At 45.7% G+C, this 21310-nt stretch overlaps 1 protein-coding gene across 2 annotated transcripts in view; it reads right to left on the bottom strand.

Moving 5' to 3' along the window:
* Positions 1–17095, bottom strand: part of tada1 (transcriptional adaptor 1) — a 48494-nt gene extending 31399 nt beyond the window's left edge. For both annotated transcript variants that reach the window (XM_055642458.1, XM_055642457.1), the window contains exons 1-4: positions 16969–17095; positions 2978–3069; positions 1634–1699; positions 251–348 (exon numbers count right to left, since the gene is read on the bottom strand). In XM_055642458.1, the coding sequence (XP_055498433.1) occupies positions 251–348; positions 1634–1699; positions 2978–3069; positions 16969–17042 (330 nt within the window). In that variant the 5' untranslated portion in view covers positions 17043–17095. The remainder of the gene's footprint in view (positions 1–250; positions 349–1633; positions 1700–2977; positions 3070–16968) is intronic.
* Positions 17096–21310: the final 4215 nt, after the last annotated feature.

Genomic DNA, 21310 nt, shown 5'->3' with positions numbered 1-21310 from the left:
ATAATAACACTTTTTTCTTTTGCATGCTTTTTTTGCCCTCAATCACCCCGTTATAGTCATATAATGTGGAAACAGACCCGACCTGCCCACGCCGACAAAATTACATCATTATTCATCAACGGAGTATCAGGTGCCTTTAGTTTGTTCTTTTTAATTACGGGAAACGAAAATAATTTTACCAAAATGTCTTCCCTAACGAGCTCAGCAAGTAGCCAAAAGAAGAATAATCGTCGGCTCGAAAGTAACTCACTTCAAACTTTGCCCGGAGGGATGGGAACTTTTTTTTGCTTTTAGGTTTACCGGGTTTAGCAGCCGATTGACTGTTCCATAGTAGAGAGGACGTACCTTCTGTAACGTGAACAGTACAAAGGCAGTATGAGTTGGCTTCATTTCTTAAGAGTCACTAGTAGTCTTTGCGAATGTTGTTGATAAAGTTATCCTGCGGGTCACACAGGACATTTATCAGCAAAATGCATGGCACGTGCCACATTCCCCACATGATTTAATAAAATGGAGGAAAGTCCCGCAACACTGTTCCTGTGAAATAAGGTGACAGGAATGAGTGGGTTAGCATATGATGAGCATTTAATGGCACTGGGCCTCTACTCGCTGGAGTTTAGAAGGATTAAGGGGGAACCTCATTGAAACTTACCAAATAGTAAAAAGCCTGAATTGAGTGGATGTGGAGAGGAAGTTTTTACTGCTGGGAGAGTATAGGTCCAGAGGTCATAGCCTCAGAATTAAACAACGTTCATTTAGGAAGAAGATGAGGAGAAATTAATTTAGACAGAGGATGGTGAATCTATAGAATTCATTGTCACAGAAGGCTGTGGAGGCTGTCAATAGATCTTTTTAAGGCAGAGATAGATAGATTCTTGATTAGTACAGGTGTTATGGGGTTGTGGGGAGCAGGCGGGAGTATGGGGTTAGGAGGGAGAGATGGATCAGCCATGATGAGCCCAATGACCAAATTCTGATCCTATCACTTATGAAGGAAACTGGGATGATTGAATGATACGTGCGCAGGTGTCACCTGAGAGAACAGAGAAATGACTAGTAGAAATAGTAGAAACAAGGAACTGCACCCTGCTGGTTTAACAAAAAAGAGACACACTGCCGAAGTAACTCAGCGGCTCAGGCAGCATCCATGGAGAACATGGATAGATGACATTTCCGGTCGGGACCCTTCTTCAGGCTGATCTTTGTTACATCTCCCTGATATACCTATTGATATTCACTAGCCTTCACCCTGTTCTATCAGCTAACAGCATCACTTATATCATTCACTCATTCTCGGTCTCCACCCAAGAGCACAGGAGCAGGGCAGAAGAACTTTCCTCCATTTTATTAAATAATGTGGCAAATATTCATGCATCATTTTGTAAGAAACATAAGATCACTGCAAAATGAGGTGGCCAGAATGGGAGGAGTTACAAATGTAAAGGTTGAAGAATAGAGAAGAGCAAAAACAGGGAGGGATTTGAAAAGGTCGATGAGAATTTTAATTTGCCACATCTCAATTAGAAGACAGTAGCCCGTAAGCAGAGGGATAAAGACACAGCATGAGTTACGAGTAGCACTAAAACAGATAAGTATTGGGTATTTTTGCAGAAAGTATAAAAATCTCATTTACCTGGAGCTGAAACCATAATCTGACATCTCGTGAGGATGGCAAGCAAGAAGTCATTATGTGAGTGCACTGTAAAACAAAAATGAGTTTTTCCTTCAGTAATTTCATGCTTAATCCACCACAGTTTAGAACCAAGTCCAAAACGGTTGTCAATGCAGAAAAAGAAAGATGAGCAACACTCACTTTTCCATGTTGTCTCAAAATTATTTGCTTTTCAATCTAATTCAATTAAAAAAGTTATTATTGAATCTATTGTCTACAATCATTTAGGGATTTGGCTGCTGTGAGGCAGTCCTTTAGCCTCACGATCGACAATGTTCACCTAAACTATCCGGACATTTTGGATGTTGAGCGGAACATTAGCTAAATACATTTCAGTGAATCCCCACTTGCAACAGAGAGAGAACATACCTCATCAGTCTGGTAAGTTGTTCATCAAGTTTACTCCAACTGATTTAAGTTACTGTATTATGATACGATAAAACTTTATACATCACTGGAGGGAAATTGGGGTGTCACCTGTTTCCCTTGGAAAATACTCTAGCTTAGTTTATTGTCACGTGCACCAAGGTACAGTGAAGAGCTTTGTTGCGTGCTAACCAGTTAGTGGAAAGACAATACACGATTACAATCCAGCCATCCAGTGTAGATACATGATAAAGGAAATAACATTTAGTGCAAGATAATGTCCAGAAAGTCGAAGTAAAGATAGTCCGAGGATCTCCAATGAGGTAGATAGTAGCTCAGGGCCGCTCTCCAGTTGGTGGTAGGATGGTTCAGTTGCCTGGTAACAGCAGGGAAGAAACTGTCCCTGAATCTGGACGTGTGTGTTTTCACACTTCTGTACTTCTTGGCAAATTGGAGAGGAGAGAAGAGGGAGTGACTGGGGTGAGACTAGAACCTTGATTATGCTGGTATCCTTGCTGAGGTAGTGTGAAGTGTACATGGAGTCAGTGGAAGGGAGGTTGGTTTGTGTGATGTTCTGAGCTGTGTCTACAACTCTCTGCAATTTCTTGTGCTCTTGGATGGAGCTGTTCCCAAACCATGCTGTGATGCACCCTTGATATATTTTGAATGAATACAAAAGGACGGTTGCATGAGGGAATACAAGCATTGATAAAATGCTTTCTGCTGTGCATCTGTTAAAGTTGGTGAGAGTTGTTGGGGACATGCCGAACTTCCTAAGGCTTCTAAGGAAGCAGAGAGGGTGGGGGGCTTTCTTGGCCATTGCTTTGACATGGCAGGTCCAGGCCAAGTTGCTGAGTACAAAGTCACCTCATTGTTTTCTGTCAAAAAGTGTACAGATATATCTCAAAGGAAAAGGAAATAAGCAATCATATATCTTACCATTATCATGAGTAAGGAGCCTCCTGGCTTCCAAATCAAACTCCTCTTTACTTATCTTTTGCTTGAACCAAAGTTTCAAGTTTGCCCAGTATCTGAAAAATGTTTAAAAAACTGGAGATGAGAATTGTGTACCAGGCACCTTCAATAAATGACTTTTATACAGTGTCTTTATGGTACAAGAATGTCATAATGCACAGTGTTACACATTACATGGGTGGCACAGTGGTGCAATGGTAGAGATGCTGCCTCACAGCACCAGAGATCCGGGTTCCATCCTGACTACGGATGCTGTCTGTTTGGAGTTTGTACCTTCTCCATGTGACCGTGTGGGTTCCAGTTTCCACCCACACTCCAAAGACATGTAGTTTTGTAAGTTAATTGGTTTCAGTAAAAATTGCCCCTGGTGTTATTTCTAATCACACAATTTCCAACTCCAAGCACACAAAGGCCATATACTTGTCACGCTTGATTGCTTCTTCCCAAGCTCGGGTCTAATTTCATTCTGTATTACGACCTCCCCCTTCTATCTCTGGAGGAAAGGAATGTAAGGCGTCTTCACTAATAGCATACTACACAACAAATGAAAGATTATCAAAACAGAGTTACTTTATCAGTTTTCTATAACCATAAGAAACCCTTTTGCATAGGTCACACAACCATCACCCGTGCCTTATCTCTTATCTCAACATAAATACATTTAAACAGCACAAACCATCTCACAGACTAGTATCTACCCTTGGTGCCTACAACCCAATATAGACAACCATAAATCCCCTTTATGACACAGCCGAGCTCAAAGATGTGTCACAAAGAAAATACAAATGGTGCCTGTCCTGGGAAGAGATCCCATTAACAACCTCCACTCTAAGCACCAACCTAATCCAAATACAACCTCTGACAGTTATAGCCGCTTCAAAGCAAACAAAGCTATGCATATTTATATCGACATCTCCATGTTATAACAAGCCATCTGCTTTCCTATGTGTGCTCTTTATTCCTTTGTGGGCTATGTATCCAAGTCCTTCTCTTGCAACTTAACATAAGTTCCTTAAGAACTTATCAGTTTCCACCCACACTCCAAAGACATGCAGTTTGTAAGTTAATTGGTTTCAGTAAAAATTGCCCCTGGTGTGTGGAGGATAGTGATAGTGTACTGGTTGACACGGACTTGGTGGGTCAAAGGGGCCCCTTTCCGTGTTGTGTCCCTAACATCAGGTAATGGTATGGTTATGGTATGAGTGCAGGCAGGTGGGACTAAGGGGAAAACAAATTTGTTCGGAACGGACTTGTAGGGCCGAGATGGCCTGTTTCCGTGCTGTAATTGTTATATAGTTATATGGTTAATATAATGATGTTGCCCGCTACAGTGAGAGATTGGGGAAGCTCGGACTTTATTCCTTGGAGCGCAGGAGGCTGAGGGGTGATCTTATAGAGGTGTATAAAAAGTGAGGGGAATAGGGTGAATACACAGTGCTTATTTCCCAGGATAGAGGAATTAAGAACCAGAGTAATAATTGATCCATCACAACTGATCCATAGTGAGGGCAGTTATTGGATGGAGGGAAAATGCCAGATGTTATTATGGGGAAGGCGACTTAGAGGTTTATTAAAACATTCGAAAGGCTTTCGAAGGCGGTGTTGGCGGCAAACTTCTCCCTGGCCAGGTTCTCGATCACCTTGGGCTCGACTCCGCAGTGCTCGGAGAAACTGTCCAAGCCCGAGCAGGCTCGGGAGAAGCGACAGCTGAGGTCGGAGTGCGAGCACCGCAATCCGCCTTCACCAACCCGCCACTTGAATGGCTCCTTGTGGCGACCTGCTGCAGCTTCTTAGTGACTGGTGGGAGGGAGAGGGGGTTAGAGGAGGGGGGGGGGAGAGAGGAGAGAGGCTGGGGGAGGGGGAGAGGGGGGAGGGGAGAGGCTGGGGGAGGGGAGAGGCTGGGGAAGGGAGAGGAGGGGGAGAGGAGGAGGGGGGGAGAGGTGGGGGATGAGATGAGAGGGGAGGTGAGGGGAGAGGAAGGGAGGAGCAGTAGGGAGCGGACATCAACCAAAGGAGGAGGGAAGGGTGACGACACCCGCAGTGTGAGCAAGACAGCGTAGACTTCAAAGTTTGTCAGATTTTTGAAGATTTTCATGAATAACTCGGGAAATAAGCATGAATTTTTCAGATATGCCAATTTTGGACTCCAGGGGAAAAATCTCTACCGGAATATGTAACAGTTTTACCCTTACCCTTTTCAAGAAGATGTGATTAAAGACACACACGGACAAGCACACACACATCCAAGATCAGACTGAATGATTGAATCAAAATCAAGAATTATAAATTCACATTTCAAAAATGGTTTCACAGTTCAGTAATACTGATTTTTAGTATTCCATACTGATATTTGAGAATAAATGAGGTTGCATGCAAAATACTGATTTTTAAAATCCAGTTTCTGTGAAATACATTCTCTTGCATTTACGTGAGAAATACCAATTTCCCCAACAAAATTTCAGTCATCAAAATACGGAAATGCTTGGTGAAACATGGCAGCTCTGCAATTATTCAATCACATTGTGTTTGAGAATTCAAAATGTGTAATGATGTAAGTGATGTGAATACAACATTTCGTTCGACTTCAATTTCATCATGAAAATTTAAGTCAAACTAAACAGTGCATTTACATTACTATGACCACTTTCAAACTACCCTATTTTACTGTCATACTATTATAACAAATTCTAGTTCCATGATGACTCATAAACAAGATCACAAATTGTTGTGATGCTGCTGTTCAAATAACTGAAGCCTTACACCATTACATTTATTTGCAATATTTTATTTGCAGTTTTTGTATGTTGCTTTATAACATTTTACATAACATTTTACAACAGTAAAACTTGTTTATTAAACCAAGGACAATTTAAATTCTTGATTTAAAAAAATCATCCCATTCCACCCACTCAATACTCCTGACTCAACCAAAATTATTTCTGAAATATTGGTCATTGATTTGGTGCAAAATTGCTCTAAAATAAGGATCAGAATTCAGAGAGAGCATCTAAAACCCCAGAGCTTCCAGGGCCCTAGACCCCGGCCACGAAGGACTTTGAGCTTTGCGCTCGTTTTGTGCGCTGCGCGCACATTATTTCACATAAAATGTTTGTAATCCTGTCATGTCACCCTACTTTTTGAAAAGCTTCGTATAGGCCTGATTAACGTAAATAAAAATTGAATTCTGTAGCGCTCTCGCTCAGATCGCCAGCTCAAGTACACACGTCTGAAGAAGGGTTTCAGCCCAAAACATTGCCTATTTCCTTCACTCCATAGATGCTGCCTCACCTGCTGAGTTTCACTAGCACTTTTGTCTACCTTCGATTTTCCAGCATCTGCAATTCCTTCTTAAATTCGTACACACACGATTAGTACCACATTGTTTTACAGATTTCGCGCACTGCACAATCTGTATTGTTATGTCACAATACCATCTTCGCCTTGTGATCATAACAGAACCACCTCCCTGTGTGCACGATGCTCGCATGTTATGTGAATGCTTACTACATTGCAGTGCGGGCTGGGAAGATTCTGTGAATCACTGTTTTGATTCCCAGCGAGTCAATGTCTTGATTCCCATGTGTGTCATTCTGATGATGAGCCCGAATGTGTGTTGTTCTGATGTGTGTGTGTGTGTGTGTGTGTGTGTGTGTGTGTGTGTGTGTGTGTGTGTGTGTGTGTGTGTGTGTGTGTGTGTGTGTGTGTGTGTGTGTGTGTGTGTGTGTGTGTGTGTGTGTGTGTACAGAAATATACCCTGTTGCAGCTTGTGGCATGCAGGGGGGATGAGGGCAAGGAGGCCTGACATGGGAGAAGACCCAGCTGCAGCATCTGCCTCGGGATCTCACCCTGACAAGTCTGATGAGCAGGATGCTCTGCTCGAGAGCGACTCAGATGACAATTAAAGTGACTTTTAGATGTATTTGGACAGTCTTTACTTTGCTTTTCAGGATATGGTTTAAATATCAAGCAGACAAGTTGTGACAAGTATGTTTCTGTTCATTTAAAGTTGATATCCCCCCCCACCCTCCCCCCAAAAAAAAAGCCACTTCAGCCATTGTTATTTAATCTCACTTGCCAAGTTCCAGGATTGATTCATTATAGTCACCTACTTCCATGACTCATCTTCTTAGTGGGCACAGAGTAAAAGAGGTACTATGTACATTCAAAAGTATGGTATAGGTCTGGTCAGGTAGTAATAATAATACAGTAACAAGTATGTTACAATAAACAATGTTACAAGAAAAAGAAAATCAAAGTACCATTCTCTTTATTTATTTTAAATTACAGAATCCGAGAGCAGAAGGGATATATTATGTATCTATCTTTGGGGCAATTATAACGCTGGAGGAAATTGTATTTGATATGATGTGTGTTGAAGAATGGATTACTGAATGCGGCCTCTCCTTAGGCCAGAGGTCATCTGCTCTTTCTCTATGGCATTCTTGAGCTGTGAGGTTATGCTGAGATCGAGACAGACTTCAAGGCTGAGAGATAATAGACTCTATAATTAACATTGGCTATGTTAAATTATAATGAGGTTGTGATAAGGATGGATGCTTAGAGAGGAAAATAATTGATGGGTTGATGGATTTGTTTATAGAAAGTCAAAGAAGCAGATGTAATGGTCTGAGTTGTAAATCTACTTTGTGTTCTGCCTTGTACATGAGATTGGAAATCCAGCTTCCAGATAACAGGAATGGGGTTACAATTTAGAATTGAGTTGTATCCTGGCACCAAACACATTAATTAAGTTGACAGATTTACGACCCATGTATGCTTGGTTGGGAGGTGTGTGCGGGTTTTGAACTTAGAAACTGTAATTCAGCAAAAAATCATATAATTAATGTTTTAAATACATAGGTAATAGTATTTTAAACTGTGTAAAATTGTAGTGAAACAATTTATGAAATGTATTGTCTTAGTAGGACTGTAAACATTAGACTTTGTTTAGATTTATAGAGATATCTTTCTTCTTGGTATGGAAAGTGTGTATGACTTGTGTGATCATTGTATTACATATGTATCTTATATTTTGAGGAGAGGTCCATGATAATTGAGCCTACTGGGGTTTTGCCGTGTTGAAATAAAATAATTCTAAGCAAAGTTATACCACAGGCAAACAAAGGTTGTAAGATGAGGCCAGGGAAGGGGGATCATGTGACTGATGCTGTAAATCACCAGAAGGACTCAGATGATTGGTTACTAGCTTGTCATAGCCTCTGTATCTGAAATGGCTAATACCTATACAAATGCCAACGTTACTCTTCTCTGGACCCGCCCTAGAGCATCAGCTCTGTGTTGGAAGATTCAGAGACTAGTCTCAGCAGAATAAAGAATCGATTTCAACAGCTACAAGCGTTTGAGTCAAGTTGACTTTAGATTGACAAAATAACTCAGTTTAACAAGACTGCTCGCTTGCTGCAACACCGGCCGGCCGACAGCCCGACCGACTCCTCGCAGCCCAACGCTCACCTCCTGGCGGAGACCCGGCCCAACCCGCACCACCCGGCAGCCCAACCCTTACCTCCTGGCAGCCCAACGCTCACCTCCCAGTGGCCCAACCCTCACCTCCCGGCTGAGGCCCAGCCCAATGCTCACCTCCCGGCAGAGGCCCGGCCCAACCCTCACCACCGACGGCCAGACTGACAGACTGACAGCCTGACTGACAGACAGACAGATTGACTGACAGACAGACTGACTGACTGGCTGACTGACTGACTAACTGACAGACTGACTGACAGACTGATTGACAGACTGGAAGACTGACAAACAGACTGACCCTAATCCTAACCCTAGCTCTACATTTGTTATTTATCAGTTTTATTTACCAGTACACATTATAACAATATAAAGATAAATCAAATGAAAAACAAAATTATCAGCAAGGTTAGCATACCTTTATCCATGGAAACCTTGCAATTGCTATTGATGTAATGAGGAGGCAGCCATGATCCCAGTGTCCTTGCTGCCTAGCGACCATAAAACAAAGCGCAGGATTGGCCAATTTGCATCTGACCTCAATGTCAAACGTGCATTGATAGTAAGATTAAACGAGAACGGCGGCTGTCACTCTACTCAACAACGTACCTCGGTGACTGCCAATCCCCCCCGGACACTTATTATTATTTATTCAAATCGTTTGCTATGTCGCTCTTCCAGGGAGATGCTAAATGCATTTCGTTGTCTCTGTACTGTACACTGACAATGACAATTAAAATTGAATCTGAATCTGAATCTGAACTTACCAGTTTGAAGTTTGATCTTTATTTTATGAGGAGTAACGCTGAGGGATTAGGTGAAGACCCCGCCAGTACGCATGCGTGTCAATCTTCAAAGCAGCGGTGTGAAATCACAGACAACAGTTATTGAACTGAACATAGTAAGATAAGAGAAACTAGAACACCAGTTGACCTTTATGATAGAGGGTGGACGTGAAGGGCACGTAATCCCTCAACGTTACTCCTCATAAAATAAAGATCAAACTTCAAACATGTAAGTTCTCGTTTAATCTTACTATTTTACTTCGGAGTCACCTGAGTGACTACATGAAGATTTTAAAGCTCAGCTTCATGCCATGGAAACGAGTCTAGGCGTCATACACTGCATCAATAGGCCAATGATGAGTGAACATTAATAATGCATTCAGACATGACATAGATATAGACATGTTGATGCTATTAATGAACAATTGTGGCAATAGTAACCTCCCTCAACCGGGAGGAAGTATGAAACAGACCTAACATAGAGTTGGCAAATACCCCCGATCTGGCAATGGGTTTATTCTGAATATTTGGACAGATCGTTAGTTTGACCATCCTGCAGCCGCTAGGATGTAGTCCATAACACTGCTGCTGAGGTATAGCAGTCCTGGTGGAGTGAGACTCAAAATGTCAATGTTCACCCCTGTATATGCCAGACCCATTTAACCCCCTGGAGAAGGTTTGTAGTGATTCCTTCTAACAAGGTTTTATGTAACTAACAATATTGCTAGTCAGAGTCTATAAGGACCTTAGGGACCTTGACATACTGGTGTAGATGCGTGATCACACGCAACCCAAGGTCCATGGGATATGCAACATTTAGTTTAGTCTATGTCCCTGTCTACGCTGCTTGACTAATCATAAACAGCGGTTTAGTGGAGCAACGCTGAATACTGTTCATCCACCATTGTGACTTTGATAGTTTCAGCTGGGAATAACAGAGGTCTAACCTTTGTCTCCGAGTGGAATCCCAGACAAATAAATGGATTAATAGTATCCCAATAATCAATAGTTTCAGTTGGTATCAACATAATTTAAATTTAACTGGACGGGTGAGAAACCCAATTCTCAAATATAACTATGGCTGATAAGGCTAATTTAGTAAAATACAGTATGTTCAATATCATCCAGATTGGCCATAACACTTATTTGTTAGCTCTGTGCAGCCGAAGCACTGATTGTAGTGATGCTGCTGAGTGTATCATTGCCTCATCCGGTTAAATTTCAAATATCTCCGAACCCTGTGAGCGGAAATGATCACATGGAAGTTATTCAGAAAAGTCTATACTGCACATGCGGGTTGAGGCTGTTGACAATGATCAGTCCACATCTCCCATAATTGTGAGCCTACCTTGAAAGGCAACTCCAACCATACCTGTTGTGCAGTATAAACTAATCTCATGTTATCCCAAACAGTGTAAATATTCAAACCAGTTTAAATATTACCAACATGTATCCGTGACAGGAGACATCATCGATGTGGCTCCATACCTTTATCTGAATGGAAGGACTTATGCAACCCGACCCAGGAGCTGCCTTAACCATGTGTGCATGATTTTTGCACTTCTGCTCCTGGGAGGTAGAGGAGCTCGAGTACGGGGTTGGCGCATCTTCCAGGAAGGCCGTTCTAGGCTGTGGCCTGAAAAAGACCTTTGTCCTGGTCGTACGGCCTTCAAGCTTTCACCAGCTTCAGTGTATCGTGGTTTGCTGGTGGGTGCGTAGGGGTGCTGCCACTGGAGATGTGAGGTCTTGTGTGATGATGTGGCCTTCATGAGCCCGACGGCCCTCATCGAGCTTCTTGACTTGTTTCAACAGGTTGCCCAAATGGCAGTATCCCTCAGATAGCTGTTCACCGCAGGACACTGAAACACAGTTCCCTGGTGCTGGGTATTTGGTAGTTGTGATTTACAGCCTGCTCCTGCTGCTGGTTGTGTTGTTCCTGCACCCCCAGCACACTTGTGGTATCTTCAGCCAAACTGTCTTCTGAGTCAGCCCAGAAGTGACTCCTAATGCTCCCCTCTGTCGAGGGAGATGCATTATGCAGCCCTCAATAAGGTGCTACCAATGGGCGTCCTAGGACCCCATGGTGACTAGACTCTATATACAGGAGCATGTCACATTGGAGCATCTGCTCCATCAACCGCTCCATGCGGGATATGCGATCACAGTCGCTCATGCCGGCGGTGAGTCTTCACAGCCCGACTCGTCCGAGTCTTCGGGCCTGTCCGACTTCTGCTTGGCCTTACCGCCAGTCTGTGGCGTCGATTCCGACTGTGCAGGTGCAAGACTGCTGATTGAATAGCGATCCAGGTGCATGCGCTCGATGTACTGGAGAGGCTCCCGATCCAGGTAAGCCCCAGGCCGCCTCGGCCCGTGAACTGACGTCCCTCTCCTCGCCCGACTGCCTGTGTCCAGAGGATGCCTCCTGCAGCCGGCCTTGAAAGCGCTGGTGGCAATACACAGTTCCCTCACCTCGTGTCCGTCGTCACCAGTGGCTACCTCCTCCACGACTCAATTCGGGGCCAAGTTCGGTGACTTCCCAGCTTCTCCCCTGCAGTCCGTGCTGTACCTTATGGTGTTAGACTTGAGGCCACAACTGCATGCTTCTGCATCATGCATGTTCCATTTGTGCAATAACCAGCCACATTGTCCTTGTAGCGATGTTACAAAACTTACCTTCAGCGGCGCTGCAGTTCTGCCACTGGCCGTGTGCGTGACTTTGGCGCCTTTGAGGGGGGGGGGGGGGGGGGGATTAAAATGCCATTTTCTCCTGCCTGTTGGAGGCGGATTTCCTAGGGCTGCCAGCCGCTGCAGAAAAATCGATCCGCATCCCTTTCGCGCTATATATATTTTTTAAATCGCTGGACAATTTAATATTTGGATTAAAATAAAAAGTTACTTTGAATGCCCTCAATGCCTACAACATGACAGATCTCAAGTACGGGACGAAACAAAGTGTAAGTTGTCAATAAACTTGCTTCTTGGGATGACTTTAATCGATCCTCTATAAGCAAAAATGTGATTTGGGTCCCATACGAACCGGCAGTGTTTTTCCTGCCGATATGGGGTTCAAATTCACCGCAAATGCAACGTTCCAATCGATCACATTCCAGAAGCGAGATGATTAAAACGCCCTTTTTATTTGGAGATAAGCCGTCTAAATTGTCTATATTTTGTGTTATTCTCTCTCTCTCCATGATCAATATATTTAAACTAAATATTCACATCAGTTTCAGTCACATGTATTGTGCAAAAAACAATAATTTGAATATATTTTGGGTGGATGTTTCTAGATTAATTTATGGGAATTAAACATTAAATTCCTTCCATCTGGGATATAAATTCATGACAGTGAGATTTAAAAATCATGTTATATTGTGAATTCTTATGTGAATGGGATTAGTTTGTTATTTGGATACTTAGGCTATTTAAAAAAATTATCCTTTTCTTAAGAAATGGAATCTACAGGACATTGTTAATGGGAAAGTAGTGGGCAGAAAGGCATGTCATGCATGGTTTGAAGAGCAAAAACTTGTAGTTTACAATGCCAAAATTGAAGAGTTGAGGAAAAACAAGGTGTACAGAGTTGCCTATTGGTTACAATCTGAGGAGTACGATGATGCTACTGATGATGATATGCCAATGTACCAGCTAGCAACTGATCTTCTCCATAAAGACTTGGTTTATTGCTAGAAATTGTAAATTATTTACTTATCTGTTACAGACTTATTATACAATAATATTAAAGTTCTGATCTTGAGAATATCACATTTTTGAATTTTCAAGGCAGTTTTTACTATTTCCGTCACAACGGTCAATTTTGTAATTAGCTACAATTAGGTAATTAACTAATTATATGCTTTAATTTCAGGTCATCCAAGTAAGATGTTTTATATTTGTTTCAGAATGCTTCAATCGATAATAACTGAAAATTTCATTCAGTTCTCTTAATTTTTAAGGGCTTTTGACTGTCCTCGATTACAGCTTTTGTGTTAAGTCAATGGAAAAGCAATCGGGAACAAAATGCTAATTTCCGAATATGAAAATGGCCATAACATTTTTAATACTGAAGATATGAAAGTGAATTAGGTGTCAAATTAAACTTCTTTTTATGCTTTATCAGATGAGATAAATTGCAGACTTGATTTTTTAAATCTCAAAATTTTGTAACATTGCTATGTCCTTGGCTTGCACAAAGTCCCACGACATCTGACCCCTGTACGCAAGCCTTGGGATTATCCCCCCACAATAATGTTGTTGCTTAAAGCATTTGCGAGATGAATATCAGAATTTTAGTTAATTAGGTCAATAGAAGCCCTTGCTGCTGCTTTCAGCATATTCACGTGGCAACCTAATCAAAGCCAGAGATCTCTGCTGCCGGGAAATAAGGTAGTTGTTCTCCTTGTTTCGGATGTGTCTCATTTTCTTCCATCGGAACAACGTCATGTCTCTGCTATTAATTTGACCACCATGAACTGAAGTCACTGATGCAATTAAAAGCATTTTTGAGGCAACTTTGTTAATAGGGAATTCATTTTGCATTTCATTAACAAATTATGTGTCCACACACTAAACTTTGTGCAGCTATTGTCAGCTTTAACCATATCTACAATGTTGCAAGTGTGCCAGAGAATCTGTGGAATAAGCGAGTTTGTTTTTCCAACTGCGCATTCCCAGGTCATAGGTCACTCGCAATAAAACAGTCTTGGCAATGGTGGTGCTGCATTGTGTGCAGGCTTGCGTTTCGTCCGTAGTCGGGGTTGGCTGTGGATACTGTTGAGTTGCTTTTGGGCTGTCCCCACCCCCTCCCTGGTGTCCAGTCCCTGCCAGGATGTGCCCGGGGTGGCCCTGGACTTGAAGCCGGTGCTGCAGCCGCTGGCTCCAGCTCGGCTCTGCCTGTCCCGCCGGGTTGGCCGGCAGCCCTCCACCTCCACCCCTCACCCCTCAGTCCGACACCGAGATCCTGCTGAAGATGGGCAACTTCCAGCCCTGCTCGAAGACGGGCGACTCAGAGCCGCTACTGCTCGAGTCATCCTGGTCGGAGAGAGAGTCTGTGGATGGGCAGACTGGGCACCCGTTGGAGCTGTTGGTGATTGTGGTGCTGGCGGCAGCAGCAACCTCCTTCCCCTCCCTTGCCCAGCCAAGCCCAGAGTCCGGGCCAGCTCTAACTCCAGGTCGGGGCTGAAGGCCGCCTGCAGCGCAGCCCACTCAAGTGCAGGGCCGGAGGAGGCTGAGCCCAGGCTGGCGCTCTGGCGCAGGCGAGGTCGGGGCCCTCGCTCCTCCTCGGATTTGTGGATGAATTGGCAGCGGGACAGAAGCCAGTGGTATGCAAGGTGCAGCACGGCTCCGCCTTGTACTTGGGGTGGCGGCTGAGAGAGCGCAGCTCTGCCAGGCCGTGGGCGAACTGGCACATGTCGCCTTAGCGGCCAATAGGGGAGCATGTTCCTCTAGAGCAGGAGCGGGGTTGGGCTGGAGTTGCCGCTGGCTGTGGGTCTGAGGGTTTTCCGCCCTGGAGTTATACTCACAGAATCTACAGCGCTTTGTTCGATTTTTATTTATAGCGTCGACCTTTGACAAATCCCATGATTCCTTGTGTTGTTCGGTATACCGAACTCGCTTATTTATAGCCACAGACGGCTGTGGAGGCCAAATCAATGGATATTTTTAAGGTGGAGATTCATAGGTGCTTGAATATTACGGGTGTCAGGGGTTATGAGGAAAAGGCAGGAAACATAGAAAATAGGTGCAGGAGTAGGCCATTCGGCCCTTCGAGCCTGCACCACCATTCAATATGATCATGGCTGATCATCCAACTCAGTATCCTGTACCTGCCTTCTCTCCATACCCCCTGATCCCTTTAGCCCCAAGGGCCACATCTAACGCCATCTTAAATATAGCCAATGAACTGGCCTCAACTACATTCTGTGGCAGAGAATTCCAGAGATTCACCACTCTGTGTAAAACATGTTTTTCTCATCTCAGTCCTAAAAGATTTCCTTAAGGAGAAGGTGGTTGAGAGGGAAAGATAGATCAGCCATACTTTAATGGCGGAGTAGACAAGATGGAGATACAGGGCTTGGTAGTGTAGTGTCAAGCTAACAACCTCTCCCTCAAGATAGACACAAAAAGGTCGAGACCCGACCCGAAACGTCACTATTCCTTTTCTCCAGAGATGCTGCCTGACCGGTTGAGATACTCCAGCTTTTTGTGTCTATCTGCGGTTTAACCAGCATCTGCAGTTCCTTCCGACACACAACCTCTCCCTCCATGTCAGCAAAATGAAGCTGGTGGTCAACTTCAGGAAGTAGAGTGCAGTACACTCTCTAGTCTGTATCAATGGTGCTGAAGTGGAGATGGTCAAGATCAGTATCAGTATCAGTATCAAGATCAAGTTTCTTATAGAGGTGCATAAAAAGTGAAGGGAATAGGGTGAATACACAGTGCTTATTTCCCAGGATAGAGGAATTAAGAACCAGATTACTAATTGAGCCTTTGCAACTGATCCACCGTTATCAATAGTGAGGGCAGCTATTGGATGGAGGGAAAATGCCAGAGGTTATGGTTGGGAAGGTGACTTGGTGGGTTATTAAAACTTTGCAGCAATTGGAAAGGGAATTTTATGACAAGAGTTAGTTTTTTTTCTTTAATTTCAATAGGTCTTGGGGTTACCAAGAAATTGCAGAGTTATGATCACAGCACAGTTTATCACACAAACCAGCCTGCCATCCCTCCAACTCTCAAACATCTATTGTGAGTTCTAACACGGTAGACAATTACAAAGCAAAGATTCATGGATGTTCTCAAAGGGTCTTTGAAGCAATCCAACATTCCCATGCCACTGAGTCCTGGGAACCTCTGGCCAACGGCCTCTCCAAATCGAGAAGCAGCCGGGATGGTGTGCACAACCTTGGTCCCTTTGCAGATCACAAACACCAGCCGACAAACTACCCAACAACCCTACCCGGGGATCAGTTAGTGGCCTCATCAGCCACCTCAGAACCCACGACACTGACACCCCCTCTCTACCCCTCCCACTGCCGCTTCCTCGCTCTAACCCCACTCCCTTTAACATCTTTAGCCCATACCTGTTCCTCTCCATCTACCCCTCTCAGTCCCTATCCCTCACTCCAACCCGTCTCCTTCCATCCCTCTTTCCTCCTTCGGCCCTCTGTCTACCCCCTCCACCGTTTGCCCGGCAACTCCTTCCTCTTCCACACCAACCTATTCCATCCTTTCATGCCCTCCACTCCTATGCCTTCTTAGCTCCTTCTATCCCCTTTCCACCTCTTTCTGACCCCCTTCCCTCCTGCTATATACCCCTCCCAACCTTACTCCTCCCTCTCCCACCAACCCTTTTCCACCACCATCCACACTTCCCCAACCCATTCCCACCCTCCCCTTCAGCCCTCCTCCCTTCTTTCACCTCCCTTCTCCTAACCCCTCTCCCCCTCCCCTCCCATTCAACCCTACTCCCTCACCCATGTGTTCCCTTCACCCCTCCCTCTCACTCCTCACTCCCACTACCCCTTCCTGCCTCCGCCTCCACTTCCCCCACCCTCTCCCTTCATCCTCCCCTTACTCCCCCTCCCCCTTCTCCTCCCTCTCCCTTCTCCCCCTTACTCCCCATCCAGGCCCTCGCCAGTGATCACATGACAACCCAGTGGCTCCGACCCTCCCCCTCCCGCCGCCACTCACTGCTTCATGTTCTCCCCCAGCGCCTCCGTCAGGGTTTTCTTCGCCGCCTCCAGTTCGCTGACTTGAGTCGCCATCTTCCCTCCTCCTCCTCCTCCCCGCCTCTGCCCGGCTCCTCCAGCGGCCCGGAGCGCCCCCTGGTGCCGGGAGGATCCATCACACCCCCATCTTCATTCCCGCCGCCGCGCCCCCTGGTGGCCGGGAGGATCCATCACACCTCCATCTCCACTCCTACTGCCCCGCCCCCTGGTGGCCGGGAGGATCCATCACACCTCCATCTCCACTCCCGCCGCCGCGCCGCCTGGTGGCCGGGAGGATCCATCACACCTCCATCTCCATTCCCGCCGCCGCGCCCCCTGGTGGCGGGAGGATGCATCACACACCCCATCTCCACTCCTACTGCCCCGCCCCCTGGTGGCCGGGAGGATGCAACACACCCCCATCTCCACTCTTACTGCCGCCCCCTGGCTCCGGGAGGACTCCTCAGCCCCGCCCAAAGATTATAGAGGAGCAAGATTGACCACTCCTCGAAATCTAAACGACCCGACCTGTCATTCTTTAGGTTCCCCAATAAAAAAGAAAGGTGAGAAAATATTTTTATTATTTTCAGTCGATATTCTGTGGTGAAAATGTTATTTTCTGTTCTCCCATCAACAGCCATTGGGAAACTAGGTTTGTCGGTACATTAGAAATAGTCAATAGTCAATGGTCAATTTAATTGTCATTTGGACCCCTTGAGGTCCAAACGAAATGCCGTTTCTGCAGCCATACATTACAAACAAATAGACCCCAGACACAACATAATTTACATTTTACATAAACATCCATCACATTGCTGTGATGGAAGGCCAAAAAAAACTTATCTCTCCACTGCACTCTTTCCCCCCCCCGCCCGATGTCAGAGTCAAAGTCAAAGCCCCCGGTTGGCGATGGCGATTGTCCCGCGGCCATTAAAGCCACGCCGGGTGGTGCGAGGTCGCACACCGGGTCTTGATGTTGGAGCCCCCGGCGTGCGCTCGCAGAGTCCCGCGGCCATTCCAAGCCGCGCGGGGCGGTGATGTCAGGCCCCGCTCCAGGAGCTCTTCGACCCCGCAACTCGGGCGGGAGAAGTCGCCGTTGCAGGAGCCTTGAAAAGCGGTCTCCCTCCAGGGACCCGCGGGCTCCCGGTGCCGCCGTCCGCAGACCCGCAGTTGCAGCCTCCGCATCAGCAGCAGCAGTGGCAGCAGCAGCAGCGCTCCACCACCGCTCCACCCGCTCCGGACTCGGCCAGCTCCGCGACGGTGAGGTGAGTCGGCACCAGAGTCCCCGGCTTCTTCTGTTGGAGGCCGCTCCTCATTGCAGCCCCAACGACAACTGAGACCCGACAAGAAAAGGTCGGGTCTCCAGTGCAGGGAGAGATTTAAAAGTTTCCCCCTCCCTCCCCCCCCCCCCCCCCACACACACACCCCAACAAAAAATAACAAAAACTACATATAAACATAGACAAAAAATAATAAAAACGCTGACAGGCTGCAGAGGCCGCTGCTGACGAGAGTCGCGCCGCCTACCGGATGCGGTAAGAAAGTTATTAGACTTATTTTTAATAGGTCTTTACTTACCACAATAATAAAGACAATGTTAACACTTCTGTACGTTTTTGGTTTTGTTCTTGTAAGGGATTGGTCTCCACAATATGGCCCGCAGGCCACATACCAGAAGTCGCGTGTCGCATTAAGAAATGGCGGCCGTGACGTTCCGTCACGTACTACACGCCATCCATTGGATTTCGGAGCAATGGTCTACCTTGCTCCTCTAGGATCTTTGGCCCTGCCTGAGGCAGAGGGAAAATCCACCAGCACCACCTCCTCTCGTACCGCACCACCCCTGACTCCCCAATCTGAAGAAGGGTCTCGACTAGGGTCGCCAACTTTCTCACTCCCAAATAAGGGACAAAAGGTCAAAATATGGGACAAATTCCCGACGACAATTCATTGACTGACACGGCCGTGGCTGGGTGAATGATGAGTTGGCCCGGGTGCTGGACTACACACAAAGCCCAGCCGGTGGGACAGCTGAGGAGTTTTGGCCCGGGTGACGTCGCTCGCAAAGTCCGGCACCCCATCCAACTCATGATCCGATGATCGGCCATGAGAAGGAGGGGTGGTGGTGTCGGCGGTAAGCGAAGGTCCGAAGGTCAGACAGCTGGCCGGGCTGCCGACCGACGGGGCCACGGGCGAGGCGCTGCTGCTGCACTCCATGGGCTGCACTATGTCTGGACGGGTGAGGCGGGGCCGGACGTGGCGCTCCGACCTTACAGTCCCCTCGACCCGAGTAGTATTAGTCAAATACGGGGCAAGGGCAGTACCGTATGGGACAAACCAATTTAGCCCAATATACGGGATGTCCCGGCTAATCCGGGACAGTTGGCAACCCTAGCCTAAACCTGAAACGTCACCCGTTCCTTCTCTCCAGAGATGCTGGTATGCAGAGAGGCGAATGGTACGTTAGCATTCATAGCAAAAGGATTTGAGTTTAGGAGCAGGGAGGTTCTACTGCAGTTGTACAGGGTCTTGGCGAGACCACACCTGGAGTATTGCGTACAGTTTTGGTCTCCTAATTTGAGGAAAGACATTCTTGCCATAGAGGGAGTACAGAGAAGGTTCACCAGACTGATTCCTGGGATATCAGGACTTTCATATGAAGAAAGACTGGATAGACTCGCTAGAATTTAGAAGATTGAGGGGGATCTTATAGAAACTTACAAAATTCTTAAGGGGTTGGACAGGCTAGATGCAGGAAGATTGTTTCCGATGTTGGGGAAGTCCAGAACAAGGGGTCACAGTTTAAGGATAAGGGGGAAATCTTTTAGGACCGAGATGAGGAAAACTTTTTTCACACAGAGAGTGGTGAATCTCTGCAATTCTCTGCCGCAGTAGGTAGTTGAGGCCAGTTCATTGGCTATATTTCAGAGGGAGATAGATTTGGCCCTTGTGGCTAAAGGGATCAGGGGGTATGGAGAGAAGGCAGGAACAGGATACTGAGTTGGATGATCAGCCATGACCATATTGAATGGCGGTGCAGGCTCGAAGGGCCGGATGGCCTACTCCTGCACTTATTTTCTATGTAACTGTCAACCATGTCTATGTCTCTCAGGTATGAATACATTAAATATACTTCTGTCAAGTCTCCCAGCAACATCTCATTTTCTAAAGAACCAATCCAAGTTTGATTTTACTTCCCTGTTTGCCACACCCTACGATACTTTCAGAGTAAGGTATGGTGAAATTCCTGTTTTGTTGAAGCAGCATTCTTATTTTAGATTAAGTAATAATAAGAAGTAAAAGTCCAAAAGACTTTCTACAGTCAGAAATACATGCAACATTGGAGGGAGATGGACGCAAGATGTTTTGGGTCAGAAATCTCCTTTAGACCGAAAAGTCAACAGTCAATGGTACTTTATTTGTTACATGTGCAGGATCTCACTGTGTGGATGCACATGTAACAAATAATGTGCCATTGAGTATTGACTTTTCGGGTCTAAAGGAGATTTCTGACCCAAAACATTGTGCGTCCATCTCCCTCCATCGACCCAAGTCTACCTGACCCGCTGAGTTCCTCCGGCACTTTGTGTTTTGCACAATGTATTAGACTTCTTGCTGCAGACTGCATTTCCCAGAGTATTGACTGCATTTCCCAGAGTATAGACAACGTTTCTGTACTGTACTGTGATCAGTTTGAACCAGAAACCATTAGAGCAGGCTGCGATCCAAGGGGGATTTCCACTTCATAGACGTTAGTCGTTACTTCAAATATTGGGCGGTGTCTATGGAAAAGTGGAATGCTGCAAGCGGATGTTTCCAAATGTACACTGAAATGGAAAGATACGAAGGTGTTGCAAGAACCAAGAGGAAGAAAGTGGTTGAAATGAAGATCTTGCTATTGAGGGAGTGCAGCGTAGGTTTACAAGGTTAATTCCCGGGATGGCGGGATTGTCATATGCTGAGAGAATGGAGCGGCTGGGCTTGTATATTCTAGAATTTAGAAGGATGTGAGGAGATCTTATTGAAACATATGATTATTAAGGATTTGGACAAATATTGAATGGCGGTTCAGGCTCGAAGGGCCGAATGGCCTACTCCTGCACCTATTTTCTATGTTTCTATGTTTTTATGCTGCCTTTCCCGCTGAGTTACTACAGCTTTCTGTATCCACCTTCAATCACCACCACCACGTTGACTGGCAGGGCTGCCAACTCTCACGCTTTGAGCGTGAGAACCACGCAAGTGAATGAACTCTCACGCCCTCACGCTGATCAGAAATTTCACACGCTGTGGTGAGAAATTCTGTGATCAACGAACATTTCAAA

This window comes from Leucoraja erinacea, chromosome 10 (genome assembly GCF_028641065.1).
Source record: "Leucoraja erinacea ecotype New England chromosome 10, Leri_hhj_1, whole genome shotgun sequence".
NCBI classification, from domain to species: Eukaryota; Metazoa; Chordata; class Chondrichthyes; order Rajiformes; family Rajidae; genus Leucoraja; species Leucoraja erinaceus.
The sequence above is the reverse complement of the archived record's forward strand: the minus strand, read 5'-3'. Positions and strand labels throughout refer to the sequence as shown.